The 23,444-nt window shown below is 40.9% G+C and overlaps 1 protein-coding gene across 1 annotated transcript in view; it reads left to right on the forward strand.

Annotated features, from left to right (window-relative positions):
- Nucleotides 1-23,444, forward strand: part of CSTF2 (cleavage stimulation factor subunit 2) — a 206,419-nt gene that overhangs the window by 49,691 nt on the left and 133,284 nt on the right. The window contains exons 5-6 of the mRNA XM_075835607.1: nt 5,859-5,978; nt 23,264-23,383. Coding sequence (XP_075691722.1) covers nt 5,859-5,978; nt 23,264-23,383 — 240 coding nt within the window. The remainder of the gene's footprint in view (nt 1-5,858; nt 5,979-23,263; nt 23,384-23,444) is intronic.

The raw sequence follows: 23,444 nt of genomic DNA on the forward strand, positions 1-23,444 counted from the left end.
GATGAACGTTTGATCTCATATGTGCAATTCACTGAAGCTCATGCACCTGATCTCTACAGGGCTATCCAGCTGTTCTCTTTTCTGCACAAATTAATTCCTGCCCAAATTAATATGTCCTACACCCCTATGGAAATTTTTTTACTTTACTCACCCTCTCGACTGGGTTTGTTGTCTATGGTATATAGTATTTTTAATACTCCACATCCCGACATCAAATTGCCATATATGTTGAAGTGGGAGGGGGACATGGGTGCCGCGCTCTCGCCTGCGCAGTGGAGACAATGCTGTGACACAATAAGTAAGGGTAGCTGGCAGGTATCCTTGGTTGAGACGTCTACGAAACTGCTCCATAGAGCTTACTATGTTCCAGCAACGCTTCACACCATCTACCCTACGGTTTCGGCCGGATGTTTTAGAGGTTGTAGCCTGGATGGTACTATGTATCATATTTGGTGGTCTTGCCCTCGAGTCTCAACTTTCTGGTCAGATGTCTGTACTCTAATCTCTAATATCTGCCAGTTTACCGTCCCAAAACGGCTACCTATGTGTCTATTGGGGGCTCTTCCTCCTAGAATGTCTATCTCTAAATTTAAGCTTGCCCAGTTTATATTCCTGGCCGCTCGAATTTATATAGCTTCTAAGTGGCGTACAGCTGATCTTGATATCTCTATGGTTATTAATAAAGTAAATCGTATAGCTATTTTTGAAAAAGTGGATGCGGTGAGAACTGATTCACTCCACCTATATCGTGCGGTGTGGGACCCATGGCTTTCCTCCCCTCATTCACCTCATACTCTGCTCGCTCTACATTTTTGTGACTGATATGCGCAATTTTATGTCATGGCTCAGTTGTTTAGTTTCTATTTATTCGCACTTTGTCCCTCCACATCCCTGTTTCCCTGTATGTGACTCAATGTTTGATACAAGCACTTTTTATTATATCCTCCTGCGTGGGGATTGTTTTGTATTCTTTTCTTCTGTATTATCCTCTTCACTCTTAACGTATTTGTATATCCCATTTCTAACCTGATATACCAATAAATGCTTTTTGAAACTAATAAGAAACACTAGCAAAAATACACGTACCGTATATATCGGCGTACAAGACGACTTTTTACACCCTTAAAAAAATTTCAAAAGTGTGGGGTCGTCTTATATGCCGGATATTGTCTACATTAGGGATGCACATTGCAGCCGCACAGCTCAGTATAATACACATGAATGTATGGGAGCGCGGCTGCGGCTGTGTAATTCAGCCACAGCCCCGCTCCTGAGTCATAAGTTCGCGGGGTCAGGATGATGCAATGCGGCCAGCGCTGCACTAATGAGCGGCGGCACTGGAGACAGAACATGGCGGGCGCGCTACAAAACACCCCCATGTTCTGTCTTCAGTGCCTGAACTGCCGCTCATTAGTGCAGCGCCGGCCGCATCACCTCATGCTGACCGCGCGCGCACTTCCTGTCAGGAGCGGGGCAATGGCTGTATTACACAGCCGCAGCCCCGCTCTATAACGGCGGAGATCAGAGAAACCGCTCATCTCCGCCGTTCTTCCACTGAATGCTGCGATCACAGCTGACTGCAGCATTCAGGGGAAAGTGAGAAGGGGGGATGCCCCTGGATCGCGTCACAGGGAATTCCTGTGACGCGACCGAGGGCCATACCATATATGGGCAGACAGCCCAGGGTCTATTGACGGACCCCAGGGCTGTCTTACCATATTTCATGTTGTTAGGACATACCCAAGTATGTCCTAACAACTGCCTGTGTATTATCCGTCCACAGGTTAATGTACTGGCATATATCTGATATATGTCAGTACATTAAAGTTTAAAAATAAAGTAAAAACAAAGTATTGTTAAATTGTTAAAAAAAATACACCTTCACCTTTTTTACAATAAACATTAAAATAAGTCTCAATACATAAAATACACACATTCAGTAATGGCGCGGACAACAATGTTTTTGCACATTCCCTGCCTCTCAGATCTCGCGTGATGAAGCAGCCTATCTGCGCATGCGCGAGTTCAAAGAGACAGAGAGTCCTGGGTCCTGCCGCCGATGGCTATAGTGAAGCGCTCCTGCACGAAATGGTGAGTATATCTTAAATTCTATATTTTAAGGGTAAAAGTTGGGGGTCGTCTTATACGCCCAGTCGTCTTATACGCCGACATATACGGTAAGTTTAATTTAAAAAAAACTGGTGTTTTTTCATTAAATCCTGCATTAATTTAAAATGCAGGATTTTTAAAAGAGCGTTTCCAAACGCATACTTTTTAAAACCAGTTTTTGCCATGCTCCCGCTACTGGTTTTTTACGCTACGATTATTGGTTTACATGTATCCACCAGTCGATCACTTATTATTACAAGCTCTAATATAAAGGGCTAGGCTAGTGGATATGTGCTGACCACTACTCGTAGCGCAAAAACCAGGGTAGATAGTGGCGCACACTGTGCCCCCTGTAGATAATGCCCATCTATGTAGGTAGTGCACCACTCACCTGTTCCCGTTCCTGCGCCGGCCCCTCCACCAACGATGCAGACCCCGGTCTCTTCTGACCAAGCCTGCTTCAGCGCAATGAAGCCAGTGCACCGCCTTAATCACTGCTAAAGCGCCGAACTGGCCTTTTACCAGTGACTTTTTCTCATAGAATAGAATTGACTATTCTGTGAAAACCGAATCGTGCGTGAGGCGCATGCTTGACAAATTAATCTAACTGGGATACAGTTAAAATCTAGTAGATTGCAGAAAAGTGCAAACCTCACTTATCAGACGTTTTAAATTATTGTCTTTTGTAAGTATGCCCTTGTATGATAAATGAGATTTGATTGGTGCTGGGTTTTTTTCTCATTCATTTTATAGAAACTATATAAAACTTTTTAATAGTAAGGAATGAGAATAGGAAGGAAGAAAAACGAAAATGCAAACACAAAATGGTACTTTTCTAATTGATTCTCCCTACTCAGATTTTTGCTGCGGTGTGATAGACCATGTTATGGTTTAATGCTGCAAACAAGTGACAGATTATGAATTTCAAACTTTACATTTCATGGCTTAACCCCTTAGGGTATGTTCACACGACAGCGTCCGTAACTGCTGAAATTACGGGGATGTTTCCGCCTGAAAACATCCCCGTAATTTCAGCCGTAACGGCATGTGCAGGCGCTTGAACGCTGCATCCATTACGGACGTAATTGTCGCTGCTATTCATTGGAGTCAATGAATAACGGCTCCAATTACGGCCAAAGAAGTGACAGGTCACTGCTTTGACGCGGGCGTCTATTTACGCGCCGTCATTTGACAGCGGCGCGTAAATATACGCCTCGTGTGAACAGACAAACGTCTGCCCATTGCTTTCAATGGGCAGATGTTTGTCAACGCTATTGAGGCGCTATTTTCGGACGTGATTCGGGGCAAAAACGCCCGAATTACGTCCGTAATTAGTGCGTGTGAACATACCCTTAAGGGCGCAGCCTAGTTTGGGCCTTAAGGCTCAGAGCCCAATCTGACATATTTCTCTTTATGTGGTAATAACGTCGGAATGCTTAAACCTATCCAAGCGATTCTGAGATTGTTTTCTCGTGACACATTGGGCTTCATGTTCGTGGTAACATTTGGTCGATATATTCAGTGTTTATTGGTGAAAAATTGCAACATTTAGAGAAAATTTGGAAACACTAGCATTTTTCAGAATTTAAATGCATCTGCTTGTAAAACAGACGTTTATACCACCCAAAATAGTTACTAGTTCACATTTCCCATATGTCTACTTTAGATTGGCATCGTTTTTTTGAACGTTCTTTTATTTTTCTTGGACGTTACAAGGCTTAGAACATAAACAGCAATTTCTCATATTTTTAAGAAAATGTCAAAAGCCTTTTTTTTAAGTTACTCTTCAGTTCTGAAGTGGCTTTGAGGGGCCTATGTATTAGAAACCCTGATAAAACACCCCATTTTAAAAGCTAGACCCCTCAAAGTATTCAAAACAGCATTTAGAAAGTTTTTTAACCCTTCAGGCCTTTCACAGGAATTAAAGCAAGATGGAGGTGACATTTGCAAATTTCGTTTTTCTTGCTGAATTTCAATTTTATTCAATTTTTTTTCTGTAACGCAGAAGGTTTTACCAGAGAAATACTACTAAATATGTATTGTCCAGATTCTGCAGTTTTTAGAAATGTCCCACATGTGGCTCTACTGCGCTCGTGGAATAAAACACAAGCCCTAGAAGCGAAGAAGCACCTAGTTCATTTTGAGGCTTTTTTTTTTTTTTTTTTTTTTTTATTAAAATGTATTTTAGGCAGCATGCCAGGTTTGAAAAGGTGTTTGGGCCCATGGGAGGCCTCAGCAGGGAAGGAGCACTGTGTGTTCTTTGGAGTGCAGATGTTGCTGGTTTGGTTTTCGGGTGCCATGTCGCATTTGCAGAGCCCCAGAGGTATCAGAGCAATGGAAACCAACCAGAAATTACCCCATTTTGGAAACTACACCCCTCAAGGAATTCATTTATGGGTATTGTGACCATTTTGACCCCATAGTTTTTTCACAGAACTTATTTGAATTGGGCTGGGAATTAAAACAAAATTATTTTTTTCCAATAATATTTAGTTTTGGCTGAAAATTTCTTATTTTCACAAGAAACAAAATACCCCATTCTGTTGTGCAATTTGTTCTGAGTGCCGCAATACCCCATTTGTGATGATAAACTGCGGTTTGGGCCCATGGGAGGGCTCAGAAGCAAAGGACCACCATTTACTGAAATAGAGCAAAAAGGACACGGCGCCAAAAGTAGCGGAATCAATAGGTAAATGAGCAAAAATGCACATAAATGCTCACCTCAAGGGTTGCAAATTACTGGCATGTAATTTGTAATGAAAAAGCTGCTGCCAATCCCAATGCAAACTCCCATGGAGATGCCACAGTGATAGAGATAAAACGATAATTAACGGTAATTAACGATACTGAAGTGGTCAGACAGTGAATAGACATTCCACGGGATGTCTATTCACAATCTCTGCACTTCGTTACTGTTTCTATGGTAGTTACAGCCGACGAAGCGTGATCCCGCAAGATTATGTGGTAAATGACAGGTTACAGCGAGATTACGCTTTGCTCTGCTGTAACTACCACAGACAGAGTAACAAAGTGCAGAGATTGTGAATAGACATCCCGTGGAATGTCTATTCACTGTCTAAACACTTCAGTATCGTTAATGTGTTAGTATAAGACAGCGCATAGCGATCTAAAAGGATCCCTATGCGCTGTGTAAATGAATGAAGAGGAGTGTATGACACTGATTGGTCAGCGTCATACACTCCGCTGTACAACGCCCACTTGGTCTAAAGTAAAAATACGCCCATTTGGGCATTAAGCAACTCATTAGCATAAATCTAAAATCGCTAATAAAGTGGTGAAAATAGATCGTTTTATTAAATAAAAAGCACTGCTGTCACCTACATTATAGCGCTTATCTCCTTATGTAGGCTATAGGGCACTTATAATGTGGTGACAGAGCCTCTTTAAAGGAATTTCTCTATATAACGCATTTGAATATGGTACAAAGATGAGTCTTTTTTTGTTCTAAACACAATTTAAGTTATGAGCATTTATGCATTCATAAAATATACAGTTGTATAATCTGTCTTGCCCTAGCCCTGTACAAAATCTTTGACATTGGGGTGGATAAATAAAGGGAAGGTGAGGTTGAAAGATTATTTATTTTTTTTCCACTGTGTAAATAAAGATGGGACATGTTATATGCTCTTTCTTAAAAATAATTGGATGGGGGTCTTTTTAATGCATTTAATATATTTGCACTTGCTTGCAATATCCAGTTTTGATTTAGATCTTTTGTCCTTCTTTAGCTGTGCGTGCAAAACAGTCCTCAGGAAGCCCGAAATATGCTGTTACAGAACCCGCAGTTGGCCTATGCCCTTCTTCAGGCTCAGGTGGTCATGAGGATTGTGGACCCAGAGATTGCTGTGGTAAGATATTGTGGTTTGTCACTCCTCATTTTTTTTTTTAATAAGTGACAAAGTTACTTTGTGTAACAGGCATATATTAACCCTCTTGTTGGCAGGGGCTTATGAACAATTCTCACACTTCTGAAATTCTTCCTTGTCCAACTATTGTTTTGTTTCAAACATTGTGAAAATGCCATCGAGCATTTAACACCAATGGGAGCCTTCATGCACTGTTTGCATCAAAGTATGACCTTTTTAAAAAAAAAAAAAAATGCATACAAATTCATGTGTGTGGTTAAGTCTGACCCAAGCAAAGCCTTAGATGCACAACACTACATATTGAACTTCTATTTTGAGAGTCCATGCATGCCACTGTCTATGCCTAGGTTTACATGAACATATCGTCACAAAACTGAACAGGTGAAAAATTTGTTTTAAGCAGTAAATGTAAAAATTCAACTCTTTAGAAAAGAGGATTGGACGCCTTGAAAAGTGCATTTACAGAAGACTTTCTCAATTGTTCTATTCTGAGGTACATGCCAGGGTTGCCCCCTTTCTTCCGTCATTGTCAATATAATCCATCGACCCACTGCTTCACGATGTAACAGGTTTACCTCTGTACCAGGGGATAGGGGCGGGAAATCTAGGAACTCTGTCACCGCATTTGCAGATGAGTTTTTGATAATGCTCCCAAGAATACATTACCAACCATTCTGACTGACCTTAAGAATATAGAAACTCTCTCGGGATATGCATTGAACTTGGTCAAGTGTGAAGCCCCAAATATTGAAGGGCCCGTCAAAGCCCCTTCGGGGACAGAATGTGCCGGCTCGTGTTAAATACTTAAATTTTTTTTTCCCTTCACTTATTTGTGAATGGATATTACGAGGTCTCCTGTGAGTTTGTATTCAGCCAATGTTTCAAAATATATCAGAACCCTAAAGACCTCGGTAAATGCTTGGAAGAGATTCACCTCGACCATTTTGGGCAGTGCTAACCTTCTCAAGATGTTGGAGGTTTCCAAAGTGCTGTATATTTTGCAAGCTTTACTATTTTACAACCGTCCCAGAGATGAGAGGACAATTAACTTTCTCTATCGTAATTATATCTACAAGACCTAGAATTCCTTGTCATATACTTTTCCGAGTTAAAATTACTGAGTTAATGCTTGTAATTAATGTAATTACACGTTACGGGCGGAACAACAGAACAGCCCATACACTGCACGTCACAAGTGACGTGTTATATACCGGGAAGAGAACTGAAGATCAACACAGCGGCCAGAGAGTGACGTCACCCGTCAAGTACCCCACGGTAGCATCTGGAAACTAGGCCAATTTGGAAAATGTAAGTACATTACAAATGTATTTACATTTAATAAATTACAAACATTAACAGTCCTTTTTTATCTCGGGAAAACCCTTTTAACCCCTTAACGCACCATGACGTAACTGTACGTCATGGTGAGCAGTAAGTTCGCGCACCTTGACGTACAGTTACGGCAGTTCTTTCACAGTTAACCGCCGCGCGGCGCTACACCGCAGCGGCGGTTAACTGTGCAGGGTGTCTGCCCTGCTCTCCCCGTTGCCGATCAGCGGCCTGTCGCCGCTATCGGCAGTTAACCCCTTAATTGCGGCGCTCGATTTTGAACGCCACAATTAAGGTCTTTAGCGCCGATCGGCAGCCCCCATGTGAAATCACGGGGGCTGGCGATGGTACCCATGGCAACCGGACGCCAGACAATGGCTTCCGGGTTGCCATGTACAGAAGCCTATGAGGACCACCCTAAGGGTGGTCGTCGTAGGCTTCCTGTCAGTGTAACTGTCACGTCACAATGACAGTTGAAATGCCTTACACTACGTGTGTAGTGTAATGTATTCCAGCAGCGATCAGAGCTGCAAGTCTAAGTGTCCCCTAGTGGGACAAGTGAAAAAAGTAAAAAAAAGAATAAAAATGTTTTAAAAAAAGTGTAAAAATAAAAGTTATAAGTGATATAAACAAGAACTGCTTTTTTTCCTATAATAAGTCTTTCATTATAGGAAAAAAAATGAACACGTAAAAAAAAAGTACACATATTTGGTATCACCGCGTTCGTAACGACCCCAACTATAAAACTATAATATTATTTTTCCCGCACAGTGAACCACGCAAAAAAAAAAAAACGAAAAACAATGCCAGAATCACTATTTTTTGGTCACCACCCCTCACAAAATATGTCATAAAAAGTGATCAAAAAGTCGCATGTACGCCAAAATAGTACCCATACAAACTACAACCCGTCCCGCAAAAAACAAGCCATTACACAGCTTTTTTGACTGAAAAATAAAAAAGTTATGGCTCTCAGAATATGGTGACACAGAAAATACATTTATTTTCTAAATAAGTTATTTTATTGCTCAAACGCTGCAAAACATAAAAAACCCTATATACATATGGTATCGCCGTAATCGTACCGACCTGCAGAATAAAGTATAATGGTCATTTATAGCCCAGGGTAAACGCCGTCAAAAATAAATAAAAATCATTGTCAGAATTGATGGTTTTTGGTCACCTGGCTTGCCGAAAAACTGAATAAAAAGTGATCAACAAAATCGCATGTACCCCAAAATGGTACCAATGAAAATTACAGATTGTCCCGCAACAAATAAGCCCTCACACGGCTCCGATGGTGAAAAAATAAAAAAAGTTCCGGCTCCCAGATTATGGCGATGCAAAATGTACAGAGTGTTCCAAAAGTGGATAAGATCGGGCACCATTTATCAGTGCAACACTGGCCACATATCTGTGGGTTATTATTTATTTACAACCATTATTATACCCTCTTATTATGCCCCTGATGTACTTTGCCCAGCCTACATGTGCCCCAACATTATAAACTGAAATACCAGCAAAACGCCAGAGCTACTACCAAGCAAAATATGCGCTCCAAAAGCCAAATGGCGTCCCTCCCTTCTGAGCCCTACAGCGTGCCCAAACAGCCGTTTATGTCCACCGATATGGCATCGTACCAAAAAATGGTACCAATAAAAACGACAGCTCGTCCCGCAAAAAATAAGCCCCCACACCGCTCTATTGACAGAAAAATAAAAAAGTAGTGGCTCTTGGAAAGCGGGGAGGAAAAACTAAAAAGCAAAACATGAATCAGTTCGTAAAGGGTTAATTACTTTCTAATGGAAAAACATTTATGACCACATGTGGGGTATTGCCATACTCGGGAGAAATTGCTTTACAAACGTTGGGGTGCATTTTCTCGTTTATCCTTTGTGAAATTGAAAAAATTCAACATTTTAGTGGAAATAATGTTGATATTAATTTTCACGGCCTAATTCTAATAAATTCTGCAAAAGACGTGTGGGGCCTAAATGCTCACTATACCCCTAGATAGATTCCTTAAGTGGTGTAGTTTCCCAAATGGGGTTACTTTTGGGGGGCTTCAACTGTTTCGGTCTCTCAGGGGCTTTGCAAATTCGACATGACACCCAAAAACATTCCAGCTAAATTTGAGCTCCAAAAGCCAAATAGCGCTCCTTCCCTTCTAAGCCACATATGGGGTATTTACGTAATCAGGAGAAATTGTTTTACAAATGTTGGGGCGCTTTTTCTCCTTTATTCCTTGTAAAAATTAAAAATGGCTACCTTTTTTCAGAAAAAAAGTAGATTTTCATCTTCACATACTAATTCAAATTAAATTTAGCAAAAAAACTGTGGGTTCAAAATGCTAACTATACCCATAGATAAATTCCTTGAGGGGTATAGTTTCCAAAATGGGGTCACTATTGGGGGGTTTCCACGGTTTTCTTCCCTCCAGTGCATTGCAAACGCGACACGGCACTGAAAACTATTCCAGCAAAATCAGAAATCCAAAATCCAAATGGTGCTCCTTCTCTTCTGAGGCCTGCTGTGGGTCCAAACAGCAATTTATTACCACATATGGGGTATTGCTATAATCGGAAGACATTGCTTTACATATGTTGGGGTGTTTTTTTCTACTTTATTCCTTGTAAAAATTTAAAATTTCCTAATTTTTTCACAAAAAAAGTAGATTTTCACCTTCACATACTAATTCAAATAAATTTAGCAAAAAAACTGTGGGTTCAAAATGCTAACTATACCCATAGATAAATTCCTTGAGGGGTATAGTTTCCAAAATGGGGTCACTTTTGGGGTGTTTCCACTGTTTTGGCAGCACAAGGCCTCCTCACACCTGACATGGTACCTAAAATATATTCTAATAAAATAGAGGCCCAAAATCCACTAGGTGCTCCTTTGCTTCTGAGGCCTGTGTTTCAGTCCATGACCGCGCTAGGGCCACATGTGGGGTATTTCTAAAAACTGCAGAATCTGGGCAATAAATATTGAGTTGCATTTCTTGGGTAAAACCTTCTGTGGTACAGAAAAAATTTATTACAAATGAATTTTTGAAGAAAAAAAATGAAATTTGTAAATTTCACCTCTACTTTGCTTTAATTCCTGTGAAACGCCTAAAGGGCTAAAATACTTTGTGAATGCTGTTTTGAATACTTTGATGGGTGCAGTTTTCAAAATGGGGTGATTTATGGTGACTTTCTAATATATAAGGCCCTCAAAGCCATTTCAGAACTGAACTGGTCCCTGAAAAAATAGCCTTTTGAAATTTTCTTGAAAATATGAGAAATTGCTGCTAAAGTTCTAAGCGTTGTAACGTCCTAGAAAAATAAAAGAATGTTCAAAAAATGACGCAAACATAAAGTAGACATATGGGAAATATAAACTAGTATGGATTTTGTGTGGTATTACTATCTGTTTTACAAGTAAATACATTAAAATGTAGAAAAATGCTAATTTTTGCTAATTTTCTCTAAATCTTGGCGTTTCTTACAAATAAATATTGAATTTAATGACAATTTTTTCAGTATCATAAAGTACAACATGTCACGAGAAAACAATCCCAGAATCGCTTGGATAGGTAAAAGCATTCTGGAGTTATTACCACATAAAGTGACATGTCAGATTTGCAAAAATGGGGCTGGTCCTGAAGGCCAAAACAGGCTTAGACACTAAGGGGTTAACAAACAAAATCCAGTCGTGGCCTAAACTTCCCCGACATGAGATCACTTTTGCTATCGACCCAATCGATAATCATACGAGATTGGACACAATGCACCTAATTTCACACACTGCATTTGGTCAAACCTTACTCCCAGAGACTTCACTTCTCAATTTCCTACATGCGAAGCATAGAGACATTCCACCTCTGGCAAAAGATAACCCCCCTCTTAATATCCGTATGTAAGACCTGGTGCAAAATTTGTCAAATAAAACATTTAAGCCTCCCAAAATCCTGTCAGGTTACATTTATAGGCAACCCATTTTTATATAATGGCCGGCACATTTTTTACTCCTGGTTAAGGCCCCATGCACACGACCGTGCCCGCAGTCACGGCCCGTGATTGCGGGCACGGCCGCCCGCAGACTGACAGCCGCATTTTCGGGCCGTGCTCCCGTACAAAGTATGGGAGCACGGCCCGCAAAATGCAAAAGAACGGACATGTTCCATAATTCCCGGAACATTTCCACGGCACGGACACCCTTCCGTAGTGCTACGGAAAGGTGTCCGCATTCAATGAAAGTGAATGGGTCCATTTTTGCGGACCGCAATTGCGGTCTGCAAAAACGGAGGTTTTTTTTACGGTCGTGTGCATGGGGCCTTAAACTTGGTCTCTGCTGACTTCCCTTTGTTGTCATATATTCAAACCATGTGCTTCCTTGTTAAATACACACTAACTTTCTGATGCTGAATGGGACTCGGCAATCCATCTAGTTCAGTCATCCCTGCATTATATAGATATTTACACTCCACAATAGATTACCGTACCTGTTCCACTGGGTTGGTGGCATGGCTTCTTACCTTTCCTGAGTTAGACCTTCCAGACCTCTTAAACATAATGGCATGCTCGCTAAAAACACTTCAATCAGTCGAATACATGAAAATGGTCCTACAAACCTTTCACAGATCCTACATCTCACTTGTTAAGAGTCTGAGAGCTATATACCCAACATAAATCCTCTGTCTGCGCTGTGAATCTCCACAAGCAGATATTGCTCATTGTCTATAGTTTTACAAGGTCGTTGAGCCTTTCTGGTCTAAGGTTAGTGACTTTACCCAAACGCACCTTACCTTTTTTTTTTAATACACTTCGGGGTTAGTGAAGATACTAAACAATGCTGTTGTGACCCGGGGACCAGGAAGTAGCTTCATATGACTTCTGCAGCAGCATGAAAGGCTATTCTGCAAATATGGATAGACCCACATGCCCCACCACAGCACAGCAATAGTTCTTAGACAAGCTCAGATTTTTGTTCAAGATGGACTGGGTTGAGGCGACCATTCAAAAATAACTTTGGGTACAAAACAATTCAGATATGGGAAGACCTAACTTTAATGCATTAAAGCAGATTGCAACTTTTTGTCTTTTGCAAAGAAAAATATTAAATTGACAGCAAATACATGAGTCATTCACGATGTAACATAACCCGATCTCTCCTCATTATGGAGTCTCCACACAGAAACCATAACCTCGCTGGAGATAATATTGAGGACTTTCAGGCGCTACAGGTAATGTTACAATATGAATAACTTTCATGTATTTGCTGTCAAATTACTACTTTTTGATAGAGAAACAAAGATTTTGCAAAGAAAGCAAAAGTTGCAATGTGCTTTATTGCATTGAATGGTCTTGTTACCATTGAGGATTGTAAGCAACTCCCATAGTACGCTAAAACCCTAGTTGCCATGATCTAAGTTGGGTCATATAATTTACTATTCCTAAGACATTCTCCCTTCCCACAATCAGAATAAAGTCAAAGATTAATTTAAACATACTACATGGTACCTGAAGTGTGTGAAGTACAGGCTGACCCCTGGCCTAAACCATTTCATATACAATACAGTGCCAACCTTGGACTCTAGGGCTATTCTCCCCTGTTTATTGGGTGGTTTGTCGAACTCCATACTATAACGCAATATAACCGTTGCCTGATGTGTTGGGTCACTGTTTCTGAATACTGTCTGGACCTCTGGTTACCCGTGCCACCATCTTTAGCTTTCAGGGCCTTGCCATGACAGGTTTCCATTTCGTGTTTCTTAAGGTCTACACCCACTTTAATATTTGGCCACATCCCGGCAGACTATTTTGGCTGGTGTATTGGAGCTCGGGACGTGCAACCTTTACATAAAATTTGTATCTGTGTTGATGAATTGATGGTTTGCTAAAAAAAACATTTGGGAAAGCCTCAAATACAGTTTTAAAAAAAAAAAAATTCACCTCTGTCACGTTTAGTATGTGGACCCACTGGGCCGTACCGCCTTGACGGTATGGCAGCTGGCCAACAGGTCAGTCTATAGTTCTCATAGTGTACCTGTGGTAGCACAGACAGTAGCAAGCTCGGCTGGGACTAGGCAGCAAGCAGGTGCCAGCCGCGGAACACAGCACGACTTCAGGTCAACACGTCACGTGACCAGGATAGCGCGGGTTACAGGTAGCAGGAACAGGAAACACTGGGAACTGGAAAACACTTAGGAGACCATTTGCATAGGCAGACTAGGATAACGACAACAAGGCTCAGGCATTCCAGGGAGGGGCACAGCCCTTCTTGTAGTCCAGGGTGCACTGGGAGCAATCAGCTCAATCTCCCACCTGTGTGCGACCTGGCTCCTTGTCTGGACTGCTCTCTCTGGTGGTCACTGTAGAACAGGACAGACACATGTGCAGACATCTCTGGAGAGAAGGGTGTTCGTGGTCAGCGACCACGGACGTTACAACCTCCACTTATATATTTCTTGAAAGCCTGAATAATGGGAAATTCATACCTAGAAATTGACAGTCATGATTACCATCTTGCAGCTTTGTGACCAATATCAATCTTGGGGAAAAGAAAATGCATTACTTTTTCCATTTGTGACTAAAACGAACATACAAGCAGTGGCTTACACAGAAAATACACAGTGCAAGTGTTCAAAATGTGTATATACCACGCATATCTAGATCTATTAGGGCTAGCTTGTAATTTACAAAAGTGCTGGAACACCGGACATACAACATCTGGTTGATTATTGAGGAAAACTATCCAATATCCGATATCTTTTTGTAGTGTTAAAAGTATGTGAACCTTTAGGATTAGCAGATAATTTTGGTGAAATTAGTCCGGTGTTTTCAATCAATGGGATGACAATCCGATGTGATTAGGCGACCTGTTCTATTGAACCCATTCCCGACATTGGACGTATCCATACGCCAAAGTCGGGTAGGGGAAGTATGGAACAGGCTCACGGAGTGAACCCGCTCCATACGATGCCGGTGTCTGCTGTTACAGCCGACACTTCAAAGTAACAAGCGGCATCGTGCTCGAGTGTGATCCCGCTCGTTTAACTCGTTAAATGCTGCGGTCAATAGCGACCGCAGCATTAAAATTGTTCGAAAGCGGGCGACCCCCTCTAACAGCTCATCGCGCCCCCTGCAATGCAATCGCGGGGGGCGATGGTTGCTGTGTCTGCCTGGGGGCCTAATGAAGCACCCCTGGTCCGCCATCTTTGTGCACCTATTAAGCTCTGCCTCCGGCAGGGCTTAGTAGATGCCTATCAGAATCACGATATACTGCAATACATTAGTATTTCAGTATATCGTGCAAGCGATCGAACGATCACTGGTTGAAGTCCCCTAGAGGGACTAATACAAATTTTTTTTTTTATTTAACCGCTTCCCGACCGCCCACTGTATATTCACGTCGGCACTTGCTGGGCTCTGTGCAGTGCAGACGTGAATTCACGGTGGGTGTTAAAAGCGCGATCCGGGTGCCTCAGAGTAGCGCTGACACCCGGATCGCGCTGTTATCACCTGCCTCTGGTCCCGGAGATATGATCGGGACCGGATTAGTTCAGGTCCCGGTCATGTGATCGCAGAGAAAGTGTGTTGTAGCAACGAACTGGAAAGTTTGTTGCTATAACAAACTGGAAAGTTTGTTGCTACAACAAACTTTCCCGGGGACCGATTGCTGGTGCTGCAGTCGGTTATAAGGCAGAACCGGGGGCCATATAACGGCCCCCGGGTCTGCCATGCACAGCAGCCTATGAGAACCAGCCGGATGCTGGTTCTCATAAGCTTCCTGTCAGTGTGACTCTCAGCGTCACACTGACAGTTTATAATACGTTACACTACCTAGGTAGTGTAATGTATTATAGCAGCGATCAGTGCTGCCAGGCTTCAAGTAAAACGAGTAAAAAGTAAAAAATAAAGTAATAAAGTTTTATAAAAGTGTAAAAACAAGTTATTATAGGAAAAAAAAGCATTTTTTTTTTGTAACTTTTATAAGTCTTTTATTATAGGAAAAAAATGAAAATGTTAAAAAAAAGTACACATTTTGTATCACCGCGTTCGTAACGACCCAAACTATAAAACTATAATAATAATTTTCCCGCACGGTGAACACCGCAAAAAAAATAATTAAACAATGTCAGAATCACTTTTTTTTGGTCATCAACCCTCCCAAAATATAGAATGAAAAAGTGATCAAAAAGTCGCATGTACCCCAAAATAATACCAATAAAAACTACAGCTCGTCCCGCAAAAAACAAGCCCTTACTCCGCTTTTTTGACGGAAAAATATAAAGTTATGGCTCCCAGAATATGGTGACACAGAAAATAAATAATTTTATCAAAGTGATTTTATTGCGCAATCGCCGCAAAACATAAAAAACCTATATACATATGGTATCGCCGTAATCCTACCGACCCGCAGAATAAAGTAAAATGTCATTTATACCGCACGGTGAACGCTGTAAAAAAAAAAAAATACAAAAAACATTGTCAGAATTTATGTTTCTTTGTCACTTTGCTTCCAAAAAAATCTAATAAAATGTGATTAAAAAAAATCACATGTACCCTAAAATGGTACTAATGAAAAGTACAGATTGTCCCGCAACAAATAAGCCCTCACACAGCTCCGTTGGAGAAAAAATAAAGTTCTGGCTCTCAGAATATGGCGATGCAAAATGTGCAGAGTGTTCCAAAAGTGGATAAGATCGGGCGCCATTTATCAGTGCGACATTGGCCACATATCTGTGCATTATTATTTATGTACCCCATTATTATACCCTCTTATTATGCCCTGATGTTCTCCGCACAGATTACATATACCCCCACATTATAAACTGAAATACCAGCAAAACCCCAAACAGAACAGTTACCAAGCAAAATCTGCGCTCCAAAAGCCAAATGGTGTTCCCTCCCTTCTGAGCCCCACAGCGTGCCCAAACACCAGCTTACGTCCACATATGACATTTTATATCCGGGAGAACCCGCTCAACGTTGTATGAGGTATTTGTCTTCAGTGGCACAAACTGGGCACAATATATTGTGCATTAAAATGGCATATCAGTGGAAAATTTTAATTTTCACTTTGCACCATCCGCTGCGCATTGGCGCACCACGACTTAATAGCATTTCGTGGTGCGATGGGTTATTTATGGAGCGGGCTCATGCGCTGTGCACGCTCCATATTCTGCAGGTGTCCGCTGTGTATTACAGCTGACACCCGGGACTATCGGATCGCACTGTTACAGGAGCCTGTAAAATGACATTATACTGCAATACATTAGTATTGCAGTGTATTGTACCAGCGACCTAATGATCGCTCGTTCCAGTCCCCTAAAGGGACTTTTGGGAGGTTTCCACTGTTTTGGTACCTCAGGGGCTTTGCATATGCGACATAACACCCGGAGACCATTGCAGCTAAATTTGAGCTCCAAAAGCCAAATATTGTTCCTTCCCTTCTGAGTCCTGCCGTGGGTCCAAACAGCAGTTTATTACCACATATGGCGTATTGCTGTAATCAGGACAAATTGCTTTACAAATTTTGGGGTAATTTTTCTCCTTTATTCATTGTACAAATTAAAAATTTCTATGTTTTTTCAGAAAAAAGTAGATTTTCATTTTCACGGCCTAATTCCACTAAATTCAGCAAAAAAACTGTGGGGTCAAAATGCTAACTACATCCCTAGAACAATTCCTTGAGGGGTGTAGTCTTCAAAATGGGGTCAGTTTTGGGGGGATTCCACAGTTTTGCTTACTCCAGGGCGTTGCAAACGCGACATGGAACTGAAAACCAATCCAGCAAAATCTGCGCTTCAAAATCCAAATGGCGCTCCTTCGCTTCTGAGCTCTGCCGTGGGTCCAAACAGCAGTTTAGTACCACATATGGGGTATTGGCGTAATCTGGAGAAGTAGCTTTACAAGTTCTGGGGTGCTTTTTAATCTTTATTCCTTGCAAATATTATTTTTTTTTATATATTTTTTCAGAAAAAAAGTAGATTTTCACTTTCACAGACAAACTCCAATAAATATAGCAAAATACCTGTGGGGTCAAGATGCTAACTATACCCCTAGATAAATTCCTTGAGGTGTGTAGTTTCCAAAACCGTCTCACTTTTGGGGGATTTCCACTGTTTTGGCACCACAAGACCTCTTCAAACCTGACATGGTGCCTAAAATATATTCTAAAAAACGGAGGCTTCAAAATCCACCAGTTGCTACTTTGCTTCTGAGGCCGGTATTTCAGTCCATTATCTCACTAGAGCCACATGTGGGATATTTCTAAAAACTGCAGAATCTGGGCAATAAATATTGAGTTGCATTTCTCGGGTAAAACCTTCTGTGTTACAGAAAAAAATGTATTACAAATGAATTTCAGGGAAAAAAAAAAAATGTAAATTTCACCTCTACTTTGCTTTAATTCCTGTGAAGCGCCTAATGGGTTAAGAAACTTTCTGAATGCTATTTTGAATACTTTGAGGGGTGCAGTTTTTAATATGGGGTGATTTATGGGGTCTATCTAGTACATAAGGCCCTCAAAGCCGCTTCAGAACTGAACTGGTCCCTCTAAAAATAGCCTTTTGAAATTTTCTTGAAAATGTGAGAAATTGCTGCTAAAGTTCTAAACGTTGTAACGTCCTAGAAAAATAAAATAATGTTCAAAAAACTATGCAAATATGAAGTAGACATATGGAATATATAAAATAGTAACTATTTTGTGTGGTATTACTATCTGTTTTGCAAGCAGATACATTTAAAATGAGAAAAATCATAATTTTTGCTAATTTTCTAAAAATTTTGGTGTTTTTCACAAATAAGCAGTGAATTTATTGACCAAATTTTTCCACTAACATAAAGTACAATATGTCACGAGAAAACAATCTCAGAATCGCTTGGATAGGCAAAAGCATTCCGGAGTTATTACCACATAAAGAGACACATGTCAGATTTGAGAAAATGGGGCTGGTCATGAAGGTCAAAATGAGCTTGGTCTTGAAAAGGTTAACAAATTTTAAGGTGTTTTTTTTCTGTAAAAAAACAAACAAAAAAAGACTTTTTCCCATTCGCCCCCCCCCCCCCCCAGAGCATAGTAAAAAAATAAAATAAACATAATTGGTATCGCTGCGTCCGTAAAAGTCAGAACTATTACAATATATCATTATTTAACCCGCACGGTGAACGCCGTAAAAAAAATAAAATTGTAAAGGCCAGAATCTCTATTTTTTTGGTCACCTAATGCGGCTATGGCGACACAAAATAAATTTTATTTTTTACACTTTTAGGTTTTTACATATATTTCGTATTGCCGTAATCGTATTGACCCACAGAATAAAGTTAACTTGTAGTTTTAATTGCATAGTGAATTCCGTAAAAACGGCGTGCAAAAAAATCATGGTGGAATCGCTGTTTTTTTTTATTTTCTACTCCACACATTTTTTTCCCCTTTCCTAGTACATTATTTGGCAAAATAAATGGTGCTACCAAAAACTACAACTCGTCCCGCAAAAATCAAGCCCTCATAGTACTATATCGATGGAAAAATCAAGACGTTATGGCTTTTGGAAAGTGGGGAGGAAAAAACTAAAATGAAAATGGGCTGCGGCGGGAAGGGGTTAAAGAACAGGGATCTATCAAAGTCTGATCTTCACAACACGTTTGTGGAAGTGTATCATGGCACGAACAAAGGAGATTTCTGAGGACCTCTGAAGAAGAGTTGTTGATGCTTATCCGACTGGAAAAGGCTACAACACCATCTCTAAAGAGTTTGGATTCCACCAATCCACAGTTAGACAGATTGTGTACAAATGGTGGCAGTTCAAGACCATTATTACCCTCCCCAGGAGTGGTGGACCAACAAAGTTACCGCCAGGAGCAAGGCGTATAATAGTCCTCGAGGTCGTAAAGGAACCCAGGGTAACCTTTAAAGAGGCTCTGTCACCACATTATAAGTGGCCTATCTTCTACATAAGGAGATGGGCACTATAATGTAGGTGACAGCAGTGATTTTTATTTTAAAAAAACGATCTATTTTTACCACTTTATTATCGATTTTAGATTTATGCTAATGAGTTGCTTAATGCCCAAGTGGGCGTATTTTTACTTTAGACCAAGTGGGCGTTGTACAGAGGAGTGTATGACGCTGACCAATCAGCATCATGCACTCCTCTCCATTCATTTACTCAGCACATAAAAACCTCATACAGTGAAGGAAATAAGTATTTGATCCCTTGCTGATTTTGTAAGTTTGCCCACTGTCAAAGACCTGAACAGTCTAGAATTTTTAGGCTAGGTTAATTTTACCAGTGAGAGAGAGATTATATTTTTTTTTAAAAAACTGAAAATCACAGTCAAAATTATATATATTTATTTGCATTGTGCACAGAGAAATAAGTATTTTTGATCCCTTTGGCAAACAAGATGTAATACTTGGTGGCAAAACCTTTGTTGGCAAGCACAGCAGTCATACGTTTTTTGTAGTTAAAGAGGCTCTGTCACCAGATTTTGCAACCCCTATCTGCTATTGCAGCAGATAGGCGCTGCAATGTAGATTACAGTAACGTTTTTATTTTTAAAAAACGAGCATTTTTGGCCAAGTTATGACCATTTTCGTATTTATGCAAATGAGGCTTGCAAAAGTACAACTGGGCGTGTTGAAAAGTAAAAGTACATCTGGGCGTGTATTATGTGCGTACATCGGGGCGTGTTTACTACTTTTACTAGCTGGGCGTTGTGTATAGAAGTGTCATCCACTTCTCTTCACAACGCCCAGCTTCTGGCAGTGCAGATCTGTGACGTCACTCACAGGTCCTGCATCGTGTCGGCACCAGAGGCTACAGTTGATTCTGCAGCAGCATCAGCATTTGCAGGTAAGTAGCTACATCGACTTACCTGCAAACGCCGATGCTGCTGCAGAATCATCTGTAGCCTCTGGTGCCGACACGATGCAGGACCTGTGAGTGACGTCACAGATCTGCACTGCCAGAAGCTGGGCGTTGTGAAGAGAAGTGGATGACACTTCTATACACAACGCCCAGCTAGTAAAAGTAGTAAACACGCCCCGATGTACGCACATAATACACGCCCAGTTGTACTTTTGCAAGCCTCATTTGCATAAATACGAAAATGGTCATAACTTGGCCAAAAATGCTCGTTTTTTAAAAATAAAAACGTTACTCTTATCTACATTGCAGCGCCTATCTGCTGCAATAGCAGATAGGGGTTGCAAAATCTGGTGACAGAGCCTCTTTAATGATGAGGTTTGCACACATGTTAGATGGAATTTTGGCCCACTCCTCTTTGCAGATCATCTGTAAATCATTAAGATTTCGAGGCTGTCGCTTGGCAACTCAGATCTTCAGCTCCCTCCATAAGTTTTCGATGGGATTAAGGTCTGGAGACTGGCTAGGCCACTCCATGACCTTAATGTGCTCTTTTTGAGCCACTCCTTTGTTGCCTTGGCTGTATGTTTTGGGTCATTGTCGTGCTGGAAGACCCAGCCACGAGCCATTTTTAATGTCCTGGTGGAGGGAAGGAGGTTGTCACTCAGGATTTGACGGTACATGGCTCCATCCATTCTCCCATTGATGCGGTGAAGTAGTCCTGTGCCCTTAGCAGAGAAACACCCCCAAAACATAATGTTTCCACCTCCATGCTTGACAGTGGGGACGGTGTTCTTTGGGTCATAGGCAGCATTTCTCTTCCTCCAAACACGGCGAGTTGAGTTAATGCCAAAGAGCTCAATTTTAGTCTCATCTGACCACAGCACCTTCTCCCAATCACTCTCAGAATCATCCAGATGTTCATTTGCAAACTTCAGACGGGCCTGTACATGTGCCTTCTTGAGCAGGGGGACCTTGCGGGCACTGCAGGATTTTAATCCATTATGGCGTAATGTGTTACCAATGGTTTTCTTGGTGACTGTGGACCCAGCTGCCTTGAGATCATTAACAAGTTCCCCCCATGTAGTTTTCGGCTGAGCTCTCACCTTCCTCAGGATCAAGGATACCCAATGAGATGAGATTTTGCATGGAGCCCCAGATCGATGTTGATTGACAGTCATTTTGTATGTCTTCCATTTTCTTACTATTGCACCAACAGTTGTCTCCTTCTCACCCAGCGTCTTACTTATGGTTTTGTAGCCCATTCCAGCCTTGTGCAGGTCTATGATCTTGTCCCCGACATCCTTAGAAAGCTCTTTGGTCTTGCCCATCTTGTAGAGGTTAGAGTCAGACTGATTAATTGAGTCTGGACAGGAGTCTTTTATACAGGTGACCATGTAAGAGCTGTCTTTAATGCAGGCACCAAGTTGATTTGGAGCGTGTAACTGGTCTGGAGGAGGCTGAACTCTTAATGGTTGGTAGGGGATCAAATACTTATTTCCCTGTGCACAATGCAAATAAATATATATAATTTTGACTGTGATTTTTTTTTTTTTTTTTTTTTTTTTATATATAATCTATCTCTCACTGGTAAAATTAAACCTAGCCTAAAAAATTCTAGACTGTTTATGACTTTGACAGTGGGCAAACTTACAAAATCAGCAAGGGATCAAATACTTATTTCCTTCACTGTATCTGTATCATGATGACGACCCTAAACACATAAGTCGTTCTCTTAAAAAATGGTTAAAGAAGAATAACGTTAACATTTTTGAATGTCATAGTCCTGTCCTTTAAAGTTTAGTTGAAGCTGTTTTGTACAGAGAAATGGGCTTAAATTCCTTAAAGCTGATGTGCAGGACTAGTCAACAATTTTACCGGGAACGTTTAGATGCAGTTACTTTTGCACAAGGGGGGTCACCAAATACTGAAAGCAAAACCTAAAAAAGCTAATTATAGGGCCACATCGTGCAGGTCACCTACTTGCAGAGTGATGAAGGGTACAGTTGAAATTGTGCTCATTTGAACTAGTTGTGCAAACGGCAGGCACAACCCTGGTGTAAGCAAACAAAGATGTGCGTCAGCTACTACTGGATTCCGACCGGTTGGCACAGCGTACCAACGCTAGTAAACCGAATCAGGAAATGTCAAAAATTGGAACCTCATCAAAGCGCTGCTGACCATAAATTAGGCAATGGTAGTGATGCTGTTTTGCAACAAGTTTATTTTAAAGCTACACATTTCAACGCTGACCCAGCGTCTTCCTCAGGCCAATAGGCATAATAAGGCTATTGGCCTGAGGAAGACTCGTTGAAACGTGTATACTTAAATTTAATCCTAAACGGAAGCCAGCGCTGATGTGGACAGGCCCTTTTTACTACCTTCGTTCCATTTATTTAATTATTTATTCTGGAACCATGAGCTTTTCAGGAGTAAAGATATATATATATATATATAAAAAAAAATGATTAGTGTGATTTTGTAATTTGATTTTATTTATGCTATTTAGTAATCACCCAGTTAAAGTATAGCAAAACATTTGACAAACTTCTGACATGTCAGAAGTTTGGATTGGTGGGTGTCCGGGCACTGAGACCCCCACCAATCGCTAGAATGAAGCAGCGCTCTCGTGAGCGCTCAGCCGCTTCGTGTCTGTTCGTCTTTTTCCAGAAATAAATGTATCGTGTACGGACTCAATAGAAAGTCTATGAGCCCGTACTCAGGTACATCGGCTTTCCGGAAAAAGCCGAACAGACCCCACGAAGTGGCTGAGCGCTCACACGAGCCCTTCAGCTGCTTCGTTCTAGCGATTTGGTGGGGGTCTCAGTGCCCGGACACCCATCAATTCAAACTTCTGATATGTCACTGTGACATGTCAGAAGTTTGTCAAACGTTTTAGCTACACTTTAAGTGATTTTATTTGTAAGTTTGTTTCTTTTTTTTTTTTTTTTTTTTTTATGTAGCTAGTTTGTTCTTGTATATTTCTTTCTCGTTTACTGTACTTTTCAATTATTTCACATATTGAATTTTTGTATTTTCCGGTCTTTTGTAACTATTTTTAACATTCTTTTATTTTGTCTAGAAAATTCTTCATCGCCCGACGGTAGTTCCACCAATAATATCCGGAAACCAACAAACAGTTCAAGGTTCTAATGTTCCTCTTAATCAAGCAAATGTTCCTGGTGGGCAACCTCCACCTGTGGTAAGTAACAAGTGCTTGTCCTCTTTGGGATGTATTTATTTTTTTTTTTCTTTAAATATTA

The sequence above is a fragment of the Rhinoderma darwinii genome, chromosome 8, assembly GCF_050947455.1.
Source record: "Rhinoderma darwinii isolate aRhiDar2 chromosome 8, aRhiDar2.hap1, whole genome shotgun sequence".
In the NCBI taxonomy this organism is placed as follows: Eukaryota; Metazoa; Chordata; class Amphibia; order Anura; family Rhinodermatidae; genus Rhinoderma; species Rhinoderma darwinii.